Source organism: Alligator sinensis, unplaced genomic scaffold, assembly GCF_000455745.1.
Source record: "Alligator sinensis unplaced genomic scaffold, ASM45574v1 scaffold421_1, whole genome shotgun sequence".
Taxonomy (NCBI): domain Eukaryota; kingdom Metazoa; phylum Chordata; order Crocodylia; family Alligatoridae; genus Alligator; species Alligator sinensis.
Window position 1 is genome coordinate 3,160,026 of NW_005841871.1, and position 17,771 is coordinate 3,177,796.

The 17,771-nt window shown below is 42.9% G+C and overlaps 1 protein-coding gene across 1 annotated transcript in view; it reads left to right on the forward strand.

Moving 5' to 3' along the window:
* The first annotated feature begins 1,096 nt into the window (after positions 1–1,096).
* Positions 1,097–17,771, forward strand: part of PPP2R2C (protein phosphatase 2 regulatory subunit Bgamma) — a 325,395-nt gene continuing 308,720 nt past the window's right edge. Inside the window, exons 1-3 of the mRNA XM_025195330.1 lie at positions 1,097–1,214; positions 6,226–6,288; positions 6,808–6,888. Of these exons, the coding sequence (XP_025051115.1) occupies positions 1,213–1,214; positions 6,226–6,288; positions 6,808–6,888 (146 nt within the window). The 5' untranslated portion in view covers positions 1,097–1,212. The remainder of the gene's footprint in view (positions 1,215–6,225; positions 6,289–6,807; positions 6,889–17,771) is intronic.

The window sequence follows — 17,771 nt, forward strand, 5'->3', positions numbered from 1 at the left end:
CAGCTCCAGTGTCTTTGGACCCCCACTTCAGGTAGTTAAAGGCTGCTATTAAATCTCTTCTTGGTCTTCTCTTCTGCAGATTAAATGAGCCCTGTTCCTTCAGCCTCTCCTCAGAAGTCATGTGACCCAGCCTCTGAGCCATATTCTTTACCCTCCACTGGACTCTATCCAACTTGCCCAAATCCTTTCTATAGTGGGGGGCCCAAAACTGGACCCTGTATTCCAGATATGATCTCACCAGTGCAGAATAGAGCAGACTAATTACTTCCCTCAATCTGCTGGTAACATCCCTACTAATACAGCCTGGTATGCTGTTAGCCTTCTTGGCAATGGGGCCACACCACTGATTCATATCTGTTTTACCCGCCCCCAGGTAACCCCCAGGTCCTTTTCTGCAGAGCAGCTGCTTAACCAGTCAGTCCCCAGGCTGTAGCAGTGCATGGGATTTTTCTGTCCTAGGTGCAGGACTTTGCACTTGTCCTTGTTGAACCTCATGAGATACCTTTTGGCCCAATCCTCCAATTTGTCTAGGTCACTCTGAATCCTAGTGCTACGCTCAAGTGTATCTACTTCTCCACAGCTTGGTGTCATCCGTGAACTTGCTGAAGGTGCACTCCATCCCACCTTCCAGATCATTAATGAAAATATTGAACAAACTGGACTCGGGACCTACTCCTTGGACACTCCACTTGATACCAGCTGTCAGCTAGATATTGAACCACTGATTACTACCCACTGAGCTGAACAATCCAGCTAGCTTTCTATCTGCCTTACAGTCCTTTCATCCAACCCATATCTCCTCAGCTTGCTTGCAAGAATGCTGTGGGAAACGGTATCAAAAGCCTTGCTAAAGTCAAGGTATATCATGTCCACTGCTTTCCCCACATCCACAGAGCCAGTTATCTCATCATTGTAACAGGGAACCCTAGCCCTGTTACCAAGAAGCAGAGCAGCCCTGCTATCAGGAAGCAGGGTGGCCCCTTTAAATCCAGAGCCTTCTGGGTACAGCCACCCAGTTGAGCAGGGGTTAAGGACTGAGCCCTGCCAGCTGGTCAGGTGACAGGAAGGGAAAGGCCAGAACCATATAAACGTCAAGTGGAGAAGGCCTGAGAGGCAGTAGAGAGAGACAGAGACATTCCTGATAACTATGGAGCAGCTGCAGTAGCCTCCTTGGGAAGATTACACCATGCTGAGAGATAGGAGCACAATTGCATGTAAGCGGGCAGTTTGCCTCTCTTATTTTTGTTATATGGCCATAGGGGCCTATGGTTTACGTTTAATGTTAAAGCTGGTGGTTTGTGGCTGAGGCTGAGGCTGTAGGGGAGGAGGAGACCTCATTAGCGCTGAGGGGCACCATGATAGAGGGCTCGAGAAGTCTTGCTGCGCTAGGGGTGCAGCACTATGACCATGAGCCCAGAGTCACTTGAAGGGAAGTTAGGAGCCTTGAAGCCAGGTCCTAGTGGGTGGACTTAGGCGAATTCGCCTAACCACAGAAAGAGGGGCAGAGCCAGAGGGGGCTGAGGCCTCAATAGCCTGGCACCACAGGGGTGCAGTGTAGAAGGGCCAGTAGGCCTGGTGTCATGGAGGCAATGACACCATGGAAATGGAGGGCCTTGAGCCTGGGCAGGTTAGAGAGCTAGTGTCTTAGCGTCAAGCCCTGCTTAGTGGGTTTTGACTGACAGGCCTAGTTAGAGAGAGAGGCGGTAAGCCCACAGTGGCTGAGACCCCAACGTAAAGAGAAAATTTATTAAAATATCTGTGAGGCATAGAGGTAGAAGCATGTATTTTGTCCTTAAGGCAGCAGCTCATTATCCTACAGGTGGTGAGCCTAGAGCCTGTCTGGGAACCTTTGGGTCAGCCTCCCTCTTTTTAAGAACCAAGTAACATTAAGTCGTGGCATAAGACTAAAAGTAGGGGAAGCTGATCCCCAGGGGAGGAATTCAGCAAGACTTGACGTGTGCCCACTCATCAGCCTACGCACGCACGCACGCACGCACGCACGCACGCACGCACGCACGCACGCACGCACACAAAAATGCAGCAGAAGACAGCACCCTGTCACAATCATAGAAGGCAATCAGGTTGGTCAGGAATGAGTTGCCCTTGGTGAATCCATGCTGACTGTTCCTAATCACCTTCTTCTTCTCCAAGTGCTTAGAAATGGATTTTGAGGACTTGCTCCATGATTTTTCTAGGGACTGAGGTGAGGCTGACTGGTCTGTAGTTCTCCGGATTTTCCTTCTTCCCTTTCTTAAATATGGGCACTATATTTGCCCTTCAATTGTCCAGGACCTCCCGCAGTTGCCACAAGTTTTCAAAGGTAATGGCCAGCAGCTCTGCAATCACATCTGCCAACTCCCTCAGCACCCTCAGATGTATTGCACCCAGCCCCGTGGACTTGTACATGTCCAGCTTTTTAAAATAGTCCCTAACCTGTTCTTTCACCACTGAGGGTTTCTCACCTCCCCAAACTGTGCTGCCAAGTGCAGTACTCTGGGAGCTGACCTTGCCTGTGAAGACTGAAGTGAAAAAAGGCATTGGGTATGTCAACCTTTTCCTTGTCTGTCACTAGGTTGCCTCCCCCGTTCAGTCAGGGACCCACACTTTCCCTGACCTTCCTCGTGTTGCTAACATACTTGTAGAAACCCTTCTTGTTATCCTTATCAAATTAACAAAAAAAAATTGAAATTTAATCTGGTTACATTGGGCCCTGTTGGTGGATACTCCTAAATCGGTCTCTGAGGGTGCCTATACACATGCTCCAACGCATTCCAATTAGAACGCATTGGAGCAAACTCAGTTAATTGAGTCTGCTGGGCCATTCTAATTAGAATGCTGCAGCATCACATGTATTCAGTGTCTCGCATTTCAAAATAGCAGCGGGGATGCTTTAACTAAAACGCATCAAGCGAGCTTTAGTTAAAGTGCCCCTGCAGCCATTTTGAAACATGGGGTGCTGAATACACATGATGCTGGCTCATTTTAATTAGAACAGTTGTCCAGGAGCTGCTCTATTTTAAACACCCTCCCCCCAAGCGAGCATGTGTATAGACACACTGAGTGTTGGATTGGGGGGAAGTTGGAGTTTTGTTTTAGCTGTGATAGTCCAGGGAATGTTGAGAAGCAAAGCTTTTTTATGATTTTTTTTTTTAATTTGATATTTTATTAAATGTATAGTTGGGAGACCTGTTAAACAAGTTTTAGGTATCAGATACCCCTCCTTATGAGGTCTCTGAGTAGCTACACCCAGACGTACAATGATGGGACAAAAAGTGTGATTTTTTTTTTTTTTTTTTTAAATGGAATTAATAGTTATTTTGCTGCAAGTCACCAGCCTCCATCTACATGATAGCTTTACACTAGGGGGGCTGATATCAAGTCCTTCTTTGTTAAAGGAGCAAAAATACTGAATAAGGTACTTCTACATTGAGAGTTTGTGAAGTAACTTTGCCTGAATTAAAAGACCAACATCAATGTAAGGCAGTACTGTTACAATGAGTGATGTTTAATCTGCCAGTTTTTGGCCCCAGTCCACTTCAGATGGGCTCTCTTAGTGTAGAGTCATTACTTTCCCAGTTCATATGATGGGCTGGGCAATTTTTCCCAAAAGAGTATGAGAAAATAAAACTGCTGAAGTGCTAAGGTCTATTTTATTTGCTAAAATATTTGGTCATGAGGGTTGATATGCATTTTGTGGATGATGGAGTTGGTAGAACTATAAGAAGTTGGATGAAACTTAAGTTTGATACAGCTGTATTCATTTCCTCATTCTTAGTCGTGAGCTCATCTTTCTTCATTAACCTTTTCAGTTCCTAGAAAGCAAGTGCATATCCAGTAAATGTTTGGCCCAGGGACATACATTGTCTAAATGTATTAATACGTTGCTGACTGTACTTCAGAAGGTATTATAGTACTGTGTGGCTTGGATGAATACCACAGGAGGGACTAAATGCTGGCACTTCGTTTTGTTTCTAATGGTAGACAAGGACCTAGGGAAAACGTATTGCTTTCTTTTTAAACCTGCTTTCTTCCTTCCCTATTCTTTTTACATAAGCACAAATGTTTCATTGCTTTTTATGGAGTAGAAAAGTAGGAAGAGAAGTCTGAATAGAAAATAAAGTTTAAGTAGGAAAAGGACTGGTCATATTATGGTGGGCCATGGGTCACCACAGGGTAGGGAGGGCACATTTGCCTGCAGAGAATGGCACACAAAAAAGGGGGGGTGGCTAGTTGAAACCAAAGTGTGATGAAACGGGTTAAGCAAAAATGTTCAGAAAGTTATGCTACTCCACACCTCATTAAATGCTATGCACATTGCAAAAACTAGATGAATGTGATTGGATCACAACAGGGCAAAATCAACACTTATTTCTACAGCTGGCTTGAGTTGTGAAATCTGGGCTTGTCACATGCAATCCCTCAAGGATGATCTCTATTATCACTCATTGTAAAAACATTCCCACTGTGTGCTTGCATTTTTAGCTGTCATTTGCCTATATGAAGATACAAAGAATCTTCATGTTTCCATGTAAAGATTGGGCCTCTGACATCCAGCACTAGGCAAGCAGGATACTGTTACCTGTACACTAGGAGCCCAGGACCTGGGTGTTAAGAAAGATGCCAAGAAAACTCCCTGGTGAACAGAACTCTTGTGTTTTTATTTTGTGGCCTGAGTACGCTTGTGTGCCTGTATGCAATGGGACAAACACTCATTCTGGCTATGGCTTACCTGGCCTCACAATACCAACACAAATAGTCAGTAGCAGAAACAGAAGTCCATATTGAAAATGTGAGAGTTGAGGGGCCTGGCACACATTCAAATTAAAGTGAGATCGAAAATACCTACAGGGCCTTGCTGCAGGTTCTAATTAAAGCTGGACAGAAACCAGCTGTAGAGTTATTACACATTTTGAAGCACTAACTTTATATCTGGTTGGCTCTTTTTATAGCTGGCTAATCATTTTTTATCATGTAGTAATAACTTTAACTGTGTGGCCGGTTTAAATTTATTGTGCAATTAACCGGTTAATATATGTAAGGAACCACAGGGCCCTCACATGTTTTCAAGCACTGCTGCCTGTTCAAAATGAAGCTGGATGGAAACGGCTATAGAGCTGTTATACAGTTTCAAGCACTAATTTTTTGTAGCTGATTGGTTCTTTTTTATAGCTGGATAGTCATTTTATAGCATAATTACTTCGGAGGTGTGGGCTAGTCTAAATGTAGGTGATTAACCAGTGAATGACACACTATAGGTAACATGTAGCAGAGGCCTAACTTTATAGCTGGTTCACTCTTTTTGTGACTGGACAGCTACAAGATAATGACTGGCACAGGTAGCTGGTCTGCATTTATTGCCCAGTTAATTGCTTTGCACCTGTGTCCCCTCTTCACTTATTGCCCAGGAAACTGTAAAATAACATGTAGCAGGGGCTTCAGCAGTAGGCCTGGTCCTAGATTAATAGATTCATAGATTGGAAGGGACCTCGCAAGATAGTCAGGTCCAGCTCCCCTGCTCCAGGCAGGAAAGACAACTAGGGTCAGGTGATCCCAGCAAGGTGACCATCCAGTCTCCTCTTGAAAATTTCCAGGGTGGGGGATTGCACCACCTCTGGAGGGAGCTTATTCCACAGTCCGGACACCCTAACTGTGAAGAAGGTTTTCCTAATGCTGAGCCTGAAACGGTCTTCCAGGAGTTTGTGGCCATTACTCCTGGTTTTCCCCAATGGTGTCCTGGTGAACAATTGTTCATCAAGCCATTGATGTACTCCCCTGATGTAGTGCTACCAGGTCCCTCCTCGGCCTTTTCTTTTTCAGTCCCAGGTCCTTCAGCCTTTCCTCATATGGCTTGCCATACAAGTCTCTGATCATATGGGAGGTCCTTCTCTGGACTCTCTCAAGCGTTACCAGGTCCTTGTTAAAGTGCAGTGCCCAGAACTGGACACAGTTCTCCAGCTGCGGTCCCACCAGTGCGGAGTAAAGCGGAAGAATCACTTCCTTGGTTTTGCCAGAGATTCATCAGTTAATGCACATATGAGTATTATTTGCCCTGCTGGCTACAGTGTCACGCTATTGGCTCATATTCATACTGTGGTCAATTATAACCCCTGGATCCCGTTCGTTTGTGGCGCTGGTCAGTTTGGTGCCACCAAACCTGTAGGGTTGCAGGGGATTGTTCGTCCCCAGGTAGAGCACTTTACATTTCTCAATGTTGAACTTCACCAGGTTTCGATCTGCCCAACTTGCCAGCCTGCCTAGGTCCACCTCTCTCTGCAGCCTGTCTTCAAGGTGAGCATGCTTGCCCATAACTTGGTGTCACCCACAAAGTGAGCTCTTCACCCCCACATCCAAATCATTGATGTTGAAAAGCACCAGACACCGCTGCCCACGTCTGCCAGGGCGACACAGCTCGTTCATTAGGACTCTCTGGGTCCTACCAGCTTCCCGCCCACCCGACTGTGGAGCAGTGACCCCACAATCATTCAATTTTCGGGTGGGCTATGGTGGGATACCAGATCAAAGCCTGGGCCAGCAGGAGTGAAGTTCATGTAGCTGGGTGGGGACAAGACAACGCATCCCCGCAGGAGACAAGTGGGGGCCGCTGTCAATTAAGACGCGTTACCCCGCACGTGTGTCCGTCTCCCCCCCCCCCGCGGCTCGTCCCGGCAGCACCGCGGAGCCCCGTCTCGCAGGGCAGCGCCCATGTCCCACAAGCAGGGTACTGCCGTCCGCCGCGTCCCCCTCCCCATCCCCGTCCCTCCCCGCTCCCCGGGCGCGGACTGACTGTGGCTTTGCTTGTTTGACTAGTTGGCTGCGCCCCCGGCGAGGATGCCGTGGACTGGTGCCTCTATCAGCTCAATGGCACGGCGGAGTTGGAGGTCTCCGAAGGTAAGACCCGCTCGGGCTGCGTCCCGCGGCAGCCCGCCTCCCGCTCTGCCAGGGCAACGCCGCTGCTGGCGGGGGAGGCAACGCCGCTGCTGGCGGGGAAGAGGCGAGCTCCGGCGCGGGGCATCTGCGGTGCCTGGGCGGAGGGATGGAGAAATTATTGTTGCTCTCCGCCAGCAGCGGGCAGATCCCAGCATGACATAGAGGCCTTGCGGGAATGTTTCAACTGTTCTTGTTTCGTTAGGGGACATCAAGTTGGTAACTAAGGGCATCCCTGTGCGGTGGAGTAATCCTCGGAGTCAGATGACTGCCAGCCTGCGCCTGGCCTTGCAGTGCCTGGTGATAATGAATGTTGTTCTCTCTCTTTTCAACTCGGAAAGATGAATCCGAAGTAAAATCATTCCTACGGGGCACGCAGACAAGCCTCCGCCTGCCTGTAAGAGCAAGGAACAAAATGGTTTTACCAGACGGGATTCTTGACCGTACAAAACAACCTCAAAAGCCCCAGGATGTGTCCTGCAGTATGGTACCAAGGGGTGCCTTCAGTGGTCTGAAGTGACATGCGAGCTATGTAGAATAAACACCTTATGCTGATGATTTGGCTGTGGCTGTGGTGGTAATTTCTGAGAGATTTGTATTTTTTTTTTTGTCTTCACGGAATATAAAAAAAAGTGCGTTTTTTGTTTTTGTTTTGTTTTGTTTTGTTTTTTTTGCTCTTTATTTGGCTGAATGAAGTGGATGAGCCACTAGATGCTGTTTAGGTGCTGGTGTTCCAGTAGTGAGCTGAAGTGTCGTTGTGGCTCTGGGTGAGGTGTTCTCTATTCTGGTATGTATACGAAGACCACCATGGTTTGAATCCCAAGGCATATATTACAGGGATACACTTATCCATGTGTTTGTACTAGAGGCTGGTGAATCTGAAGAAGTTCTTATTCAGCATGTGGATGCAGGGTTTTTGTGAACATCACCAGACCAGATGTGATGACGATATCTGGGGGTGGAAATTCTGTTCCTGTGAGGGAGTGGAGGATGTGATTGACAGCAGTCCTTGTGATTAGGCAGCGCAGACTGGTGGAGAGTTTTTTTTTGTCTTGTCTTTGCATTTCTGTTGGTTAAAAGGCTTGAGCGAGTGGGATGTGCTATATAAAAACCTTATTTATCTGTAAACAAATGTTTGTCTGATTATATATTAGCCACTTATTGCATATTCTCGCAAACCTACTTTAAAGCTGCACTATTCTCTTTTAACTACATGATTCATGCTGCAGGACATTAAATGTATGGTTAGTAGTATTAATTTTTTTTTCCCCCGAGTTCGTTTGATAACAAGGCCCATGTTGACTTAAGTGTTACATAAAATATCACTGTTTTCTTTAAGTTCAATTTTAACTCATTCCTTAAATTGAGAAACCTCTTGTACATTGTCCTCGATCCACACTCGTGAAAATACGTGCACGTCAGAGAGGAGATGTCCAGGACGGAAGCTGGAAAACTGGGGCGAACAAACATAATTTGGTCTCCCACATTATGTCTGTTGAGCCAGATTTGTTCAACTGTAGTAAACCCACTTAAGTTTTTGGTTTATATTTGAGACAAATTTGGCACTCTTCTACTTTCCAGATTACATGTTATTGACAGAATGGTGTTAATAGCTAGAACAGATATATTTAATATAATCTGCATTCCCTGCAGAGGTCTATTTGTAGCATGATGCTATGCAGTGCAGGCCTTCCTGGCTGCAAACAAGATATAAGAACTGTGGATAAATCAAAATATTTACCTTTCCTAAAGTTTGCCTTTAATAGGAACATAAAAAATAAAACCAGCAAAATAACCTTTACCAGAAAATTAGATGCTTCTAGATTTTTTTTTTTTTTTTTTTGGTAGGGCCTATCATTTCTGTTCCTCAGTTCTTACTATTTCAAAGGGAAGTTGCAACTCTTTCTATAGTTTTAGGTTGGAAACTTGCTAAAACCTGCTGGAAATTGTACTAGTGCATGTAGTAGCTCAGCCTGGCTGTACAGAGGCTACACTACACTGTACAGTGTAGCTACACTAATTTTTTGATGGTAAACACCATATGAAATATTTAGTGCATGGATATTTATCTACTAATAAAAATAAATAAATTAATGTGTGGTTATAGTCTGTTAATCTCCAAGGCATCAATTGCTGATTGTGCTTCTGAATGTATGCAAATATTTTTGTGGTGACCTACCAGTAAAAGCTTCCAAAGTTGTGGAGTAACATTTTGCTCTTAGAGTAGGAGAGAGAATTATTCTTTAACAAAAATTGATTTAAGTAAGACAAAAAAACATTCATTTACATAACAGAAAGCAAAACTGCTTAGTTAAAATGCAGAGGAAAAATAGAAGATTTGAGTTAAACATAACAGTCAAAGCAAAGATAATCATGCCTGTGTTAGTTTTGGTGCTTTGAAATGAAAGCCCGTTTAAATAATATTTCTACTGTGTGTGAAGAAAAGCAATTTTGTTCTTTAAGAAAAATTTCAAGGATCTCAATGTGCGTTATCTGCATTAATGTAAGCACTCACAAAAGCTGGGATGAAAATGGTATGATATAGCCATTTACATATGGATAAATAGACAGAGTTTAAAGCATCTGTAAATATTATTGATTGATTGAGAGCAATACATGCACAACACTTCTGGAAGTTAGGCTTTGCACTCCTAGCTTTGGGCCTATGCTGGAAGTTCTAGACTACACTAGTCTAAATTTAAAAACAAACTTTATTTTATAATGTGTTAAACCATGCTCTTTAAGCTATTCATTTTGTAGTAATGTCTACTTTCATACAAGTTGCAGATAACTTTACATGTAATAGTAATTGGTTTAAAGGGACTATTGATCTCCAAGTTCAGATTTTTTTAATTGACTTCTAACACTTAAAATTTGAAATCTGTTTACAAGGTGAATTTTCTGTTCTCCATGTTTTGAAACTCTTCTTATTAAAGGTAGCAGCACTGTTGCCATTGGTACCAAATGATTTATATCCATTAATTTGTACACGAACTTCAGTGTATCACACTGCAAGTCTCTGTTGATTGAATGCTATTTGACAGGCTTGTTCGTGTTTTGAGAATTCTGAGTGTGCATATAAATATATATGTATATTAGTGCATATAGATGTACATGGGGAACTTTGTTTTAAAGATACATGTAGGTTATATACTTTTTGAGGTCTGGTAGGCAGTTGGGAGTTTCATGAATTTGATTTCCAAGATCTACTTGTTTGCCATAGCTTTTCCTCAAGAATAACAAAGCACAAATAAATAACAGCAGATTTGCTTCATTATTCTAGTTCTACCTCAGCGGAGTTCAGTTGAAGTCAGTAGCATTACACCAAAAGTGTAAGTAATGCAATGGTGAATCAAGTCCTTAGTACCCAGTTATGAATAAATTAGGAACTTCTTTCCCTCTTGGTGCTATGATCGTCACATAACCTTTTCTTGGATAAATGAAATAGATTGAACTTTGATTTCTCATTACAGGGTATATTTTTCTAGATCTTTAATCGTGCTTATAGCTGTATTCTGAACATTCAGCAAGTTTTCAACTTTGTTTTTGAAATATGGACTCTAGAACTTACCACAATCCTTTCTGGAACACTATTAATGCCACTTTTTATTTAATTTTGTTTATACTGACAGTCTGCAAACTTTTTACTGACATATGTTTTATATAATGTACATAACCCTTCTGCCAGGCCTGGGACAAGGCCTGGGTTCAAATTTAGGGACTTAACAACAATCATATTAAAGTTTGGTTGCCAGTAAAAGGTTTGCAGATTATCAGTAAAAATAAATAAATTCTTGGTTTAGCAAACCTGTTTATTGCAGCAATGGTACTGTACCATGCTGCCCCCACCCCAGGGGTCCCTTACTCCCATGTCCTGGTGCTCCTGACTGCACCCCATACCATGCTGCTATTTAAGAATGCTTTTGTTTAATAGTGTGTGGATGTGCATGGACTGTGTGTTAAGATCAACATTAGAATGAGTTTGGGAACCCTGGTTGTTTTTATGCATGACTTTATTTATACATTTTCTTGTGATCCAAGAAGTAGTTTATTTTGGAATGTCCTTTTTTTCTTTTTTACGTTATCAGATTGTCAGGTTCCTGCTGCTTCACATAAGACATACATACTGTTTAAGAAAGCTTGAACTTTGGATAAAACTTCCTGCCACCCCCTTTGATCCAATTATTCAGCTAGCACCCCAGCTCTGTGATTAGCTGAGTTCTTCAGCTTTTCAGTTTCTAGCCATTATTCTTTAGCTATTTTTGTTTCCAACATTTCTTTTTGGTTCCAGCCCCCAACTAGTCCCTGTCCCATTTCATCATCTAGTATCAGTCCTGCCTATCCTAACAGCGTGACATCTTGGCTACAGATTTTGAGCAGTACTATCTTCCCAGCTGCAGCCTTATTTTCTCTTTGTCCATCCATGTTGACTTTCTGTCTGTTAAGGTCTGCAGGTGGAGGTCTTGCTCTTCTGATGGTTACATTGTCTGGCAGAGTGAGTGCCCCTTATACCAGTGGAAGTCTGCCATTGCACACATGCTTGCACAGCAGACCCTTGGATTTTTCCCCTGTCTCTGACCATTTCCAGGCTCCATGGCTTAGCCCTTTGCTCCTCTAAGCTTTGCCCCCACAAGTCTTGGCAGGTGTGTGTTATCTTTCTCTATGTACCTAATCAGTTTTTTTTCCCCCCCTCATGGCTCCTGCCAGTCACAAACTGTGAAAATACACCTTTCTATAATTTTCATGAAAAAATGCACATAGTGGTGTATCTGATTATGCATTTAAGCTAGTCAGCCATAATTTTGAAATCTGTAGCCCAGAGTTAAATAGGGAGAGCTGCTTCTCTGTGCATATAGTTTTGTTATAACATGCAACAAGCATTGATTATTTTATTTTTATTTTTTTATTATATATCAGTATGGTAAGAAATCAGTAACTTCAGTAGAAACTGGATTTTTGCCCCTTACGTTGTAATATAGTTTTATTTGCTGTAATTTCCTTTGGTGGCAAGTGCTGGAAGTTGGAAAATATTGTACAGAAGTGCCATGTTTTAGGAACTGGCACTCATTTTAAAGTGCAAGTTATGGGTCATTGACTAAATATGAATCTGTATCTGTGCAGGGGAAATTACATGCAGATCCACCTGTTGTTGCAATAGGGTAACCTGTTCTTCCTTGGCCCTTTTTTAAAATTTGTTTGCCATATTTTATAGCCAACATATGCAATTGCGGCCCCTGTATGGAGCTAAGCTCATTTGGGTGAGTGGACTCCTATGCTGCCCTTTCAAAATCTTACACCTCATGTAAGCCTTGGCTGTGCTGTTTGGGAGGTCTTCTACCTTGCTGACAAGTGTATAGGATTTTTCCTATAGTGCAGTATTCCCAGGTATCTGTATTAATTGTACTGAGAGAATTGCAGTCAGGTTCTACTGTTTAAGGACTTCAGAGTCCCAACTAATAGTTTTCCAAATATGACCCCCCCCCCCCTAAAAATCATACATTTTATTATTGTAATGTATGCCCATACAAATGTTAATGCTTTTTTAATATCTGTATTTAGCAGCAGTTTTCTGGGAAGCACATTCTATGAGGATTTAAGCAATAGTGAACTCCTGCTGGTTTGCATATTTGAACATCTTGTGGGGAATAAGCTCTGCAATGACATTGAGTTATACATGAGATGCAAGCACCTATCATACATTTTATTATTGTAATGTATGCCCATACAAATGTTAATGCTTTTTTAATATCTGTATTTAGCAGCAGTTTTCTGGGAAGCACATTCTATGAGGATTTAAGCAATAGTGAACTCCTGCTGGTTTGCATATTTGAACATCTTGTGGGGAATAAGCTCTGCAATGACATTGAGTTATACATGAGATGCAAGCACCTTTATCCTTTCTAACCTACTGTCCTACATGAAATAATGATTACCTGCTCCAAGTTCTACTGTGAGCCTTTGGTAGATTGTGACAAAGAGCAGAGGAAAGGTGTTACTTAAGAATTTCAGCGCTGTATATAATATTAGCTGTAAGCTGTTTTTGTAACTTGTCATTGTATATGAAGCCAGAAGAGGGAGCTACTTTATAAATTTCTAGCATATGAGCAACACAGTTATTTTTCTAAACCGTAATGGACCTTTTGAAAACCTGAAATTCCAACATTTGGTGTGGTGGTTTGTTTTTTTGGTAATTTATTCCACAGTTTAATGATTGCTGAGAATACCCTCAGAGGCGTATTCTCTGGGTGATTTTGATATCTATCAAGTCAACATTCATTATCCAATGACAAATACCATAATCTGAACCATTGGTTTATATGGCAGCTGTACCCTTTTATGTTCAAGCCACAGAAAACAAGTAAGGAGCTTGTGGCCAGCCTTCTGTCTGTCCTCATCTTTCCCCTTTCTGTCATCCCATGCAGGTCTCTGTGGCAAGCAGGGTTGCTTTGTGGAGGCTCCATGCAACTTTAGTATGAGACACAAACTGTAGATCTGGCTTTCATAGTTCCATAGTTGGTAGGGTTGGAAGGGACCTGAGGAGATCATCTAGTCCGACCCCCTGCCATGGCAGGAAAGAGTACTGGGGTCAAACGACCCTGGCCAGATGTTCGTCCAGCCTCCTCTTAAAGACCCCCAGGGTAGGAGCCAGCACCACTTCTTTTGGAAGTTGGTTCCAGATCCTAGCCGCCCTGACAGTGAAATAGCGCTTCCTAATGTTTAGCCTGAAACTACCCTCCGCTAGCTTGTGTCCGTTGTTTCTCATAACTCCTGGGATTGCTCGGGGGAACAGGGACTCTCCCAATGCCTGCTGGTCCCCCTTGACTAGTCTGTAGACTGTCACTAGATCCCCCTCAGCCTTCTCTTGTGGAGTCTGAACAGGTTCAGGTCCCTCAGCCTCTCCTCGTAGGGCCTGCCCTGCTGACCCCTGATCACGCGGGTGGCTCTCCTTTGGATCCTCTCCATATTGGACACATCCCTCCTGAAGTGCAGCGCCCAGAACTGGACGCAGCACTCCAGCTGCGGCCTGACCAGTGTCGCATAGAGGGGGAGGATCACCTCCTTGGACCTGCTCGAGATGCTTTGTGCAGGATTATTTTCTATGGGGTTCACAGACTCCTTGGGTGTTGTTCCTGGCAGTTGGGTGCACTTTACCCTATTAAATAATGTGTCACAAATAAGAAAATATAAGCATTGCATGGCAAGGATAATGTGCATTAGCATGCTTTTTTTCCATGTATTTGGCAACTGTAGTTTAACTTTTACAACTCTTCATAATGCAGTAACAACTCTACTGTTGTTAATAGGGTGTCTTTTATTTTACACATAAAGGAAACTTCATTTACAAGTGTCTGCTATTAAATCTTTGATTAGCGGTGCAGAGAGACCAACAATTTCTTTGCAGATTCTTGGCACGTGGATGAATTTGGTTGCAGTGCATTTTGTTCAGATGGGTACCTGCTGTTTCATAGTTATCTTGCTGTTATTGCTGATCTAGAGGTGAATGCTATAATGACAAATCCTGTCGACATTCATTCCCATTGGTTCCCTGTTATCAGACACATGCCATTAACAGCTGATGTAGAAATGTGGCTGATTAATCTTTATTAAGTAATTAGAGCATTTGCACGTTACATAGGGTTTCTTCCTGTCCAGAGGAATGCTATATTCCTTGTTCCAAATGGAGGGTGGGAGGGAAAAGGTGCAGGAAAAAGAGATGTTCTAAAATTGAAAAATCTACCTTTGTTTTCTGTCAGAAAAATAAGAATACAGTAATGTGCTAATTGGCTTTGTAGGGAATATCCTAATAAATTTGGGGGAGAATTTCCAGATGCTAATACAGCTTTCTTTTGCTGAAGATAAATACAGGGCAGTAAAAGTCCTTGCAGTGCCTTAAAGTGTGGGAATAAAGTATTCCAGAAGCTATCGGCATTGACTGAGTGCCACTGCATGTGGTAGAGTCCTGCTGTTGAGTTACTTCAGATTTCCAATTAGTAAATCTCTAAGTAAGACTTTGCCTTCATGGGGTGTACCACTGGATTCTATTTCATGTCTGCATGTGATATCTTTATGTGGCCTTAAGGTACTTCTGCAGTCTGCAAGGCTCTTAAAAAGCATTTAAACAAAAGACTATTAAAATGAAGACAAATTCACTCGTAGCACTTTCCAGTTCAAATGTACCAGAGTGAAAAATGGTGTAGTTTATTTTTAGTTCTACACTGTGGTAATCTTTCATTTGAAAGAGATGATACAAGCCTGGTGTGTGTATCTCTTATTTACACTCCTGCATACTTATGGGATTTTTCTTACCATCAGAAAAGTTAAAATTGGACTGCTTTGCATCCTGTGCTGCCCTTTCAAAATCTTACACCTCATAGGCCGAGGGGTTGCCTTGGCTGTGCTATTTCGGAGGTCATATATCTATATCTGTTTGATTATTTCTCCCTTCAGGATTTATTTTTGTCAGCATATGTACTACAATGAGATTGTATAATAATGAGCGTATACATGTGCTCATATTTAACACTTGAAAAAAATGTTAAAAATATACAAAATCCAAGGCATTCTGTGTCTGAGAATCTACTTATATATTCTTGATTCTTCATTTTCTTCTTAAAATGCTAACCAATTTTCAGAGATAATTTAGATGTACTCCTAAACACATTTCATACTGGCTTATGTCACAGTGAATAGAGTAGGAAGTGATTTCTCAGAATAATTTCAGGGATGTGTTAAAATGTAAACCTCCAAAAATGTTCTCCTTTTATCACATTATGTAATTTTCACAAGAATTTTTGGGAGCATGATGCAATATGTGCCTTTACTTCAACTGAAATCATTTTGGTGTTGCAGTTAAAGATAATGTATTTGGTTTAGAGACAATTAAAGAATTGACACCAAGAAGAACCAGTGATTTGAAGTTTTATTCTTATGGAGGGTGCATGTCATTCAAAAGGGAGTTGTAAAACTGTTTAGCATAATTTACGTTGTTAGTGATGTGCTTTTTCCATTTCAAACAATTGCCATAAGGAATTATGATATTTAATGCTGTCTTCTAGGGTTCCTAGATCTAAAATAATTCACAATTTTATTTTGTGAATTATATTAAACTTCCTTCACTTAATGTAGAGTAATTTATTTTGCTATGAATTGACTCAAATAACTCCCTGTGTAAAAAAGATAATTCCAATTATATGAAACTCAGCTGTTTAGAACGTTGTTTTTGCTTGTACGTTTCTTGTTGAATTTGGGTTACCGAGTGACCTTCTGGATTTCTGTAAATTTTAATTTGGTGGCCAGGAGCATGGAGGGACTTCTCAGGTTCCAGGTTTGTTGTCCAGATGGTTTTACTGGTTTGTTTGTGTAGTTTGTTGTTTCCCCCCCCCCCAAGGTTCTCCAATGCATTTAGCATTTGTATAGAAGTTGTAAGGTTCCAGTTTGAAACTAGATACTCGCTTTGGAAACATCATGGGGTTTGTTTGGTTTTTTTGTTTTGTTTTAATTGCAAGAAGACTGACTGCTCAGACAGAAATTACATTTGTCACACTATTGGCCCCTTGAAACAGCTCTACAGCTGTGCCTTAACAGAAGTACTTGGGTACAGAGTGCGTCAATTGCAAGACAAATTAACCCTCATTGTTTGAGGGTTCAAATGAAGGCACTCCAAAGTAGAACACCTTCATTAACTTATGTCTGCTCTGGCAACTGAGCTGCTGCAGCTCAGCTCTGCCCCCAAGTGCTGTCTCAGGATGGGAGGGGAAAGAAGGGAGGGGAGGAAGTTTGGGTTGGTGCTTGCCCAGCCTGCACTGGAGTGGGGGTGGATGGATTGGAGCCCTCTACCTCCAATCCACCTGCCCCTCAGGTGGAGGGCTCCAATCCACCCACTCCACTGCAGGCTGGGCAAACACCAAGCTGAGCTTCCTCCCCTCCCTTCTCCCCCACTCTCCCATCCTAAGACAGCAACAGAGGTGAGAAGGGTGAGGCAGGACTAGGGGAAGAGGCTGCTGACACACGGGCTCTCTCACTGGATCAGCTCCAAACTGGAGCTTGATCCCCTACCCTCCTGACCCAATAGCTCACATCTGTTGGGTCAAGAGGATTGGTTTAACTCATGGTGCTTTCTGTGTAGCACCATGAATTAGAACAGGGAGATGAACTTCTGTCTATGCCTTGGATTTACTCATAATACCCAAAAGTAGACATCATGGGTACATACAGACATTTGCTTAGACAGGTCTAAGTGTAATGGGAATTGGTCAGAACCCATAACGGCTTGGCACATGTAGATCAGTCTTAAAAATGGTGCAAGTAGTCTAAGATAGACCTGGTTTGAGGTACGCTCAATTCAGATTGATTTAGGTTAGATAGATGCATCAAGCTTCTGTACTGTTTCCATTTTGATTCAAGTTGGATCACTGTCCTGTGGCAGCCTCCTTTGTGGTTGCTGCTACCCTTCCCTTGCAGGGAGGTGTATTATCATTTAGCCTGCGTTCAGCTGCTTTGGCTGACAGCCCAGCAAGCCCTTCCCCTGGGCTCTTCCAGCATGGAGCAAGTATGGCTCCTCTCCCCAGCCCCACTTCCTACTTCCAGCCATCTGTCAGCTGAAGGGAGGCATCTGTGTCCCCTGCATGAGCCCCTGGACCTGGGTACCCAAGTTCCCAGGCCTTGCCCCTCACACCCCCAAAACCCTGTCACAAAGCACACCATGACATACATGCAAACCCCAACACTGAAAAGTTTGGCAGCTGCAACACTGTAGATTGAAGCACATTTCTTCTTTGTGTCACATTCTTCTATTTTGAGGTGTATGCCCCTTGGGCAGAATTTGTGTGTGGGGGGGGGGGGGGGAG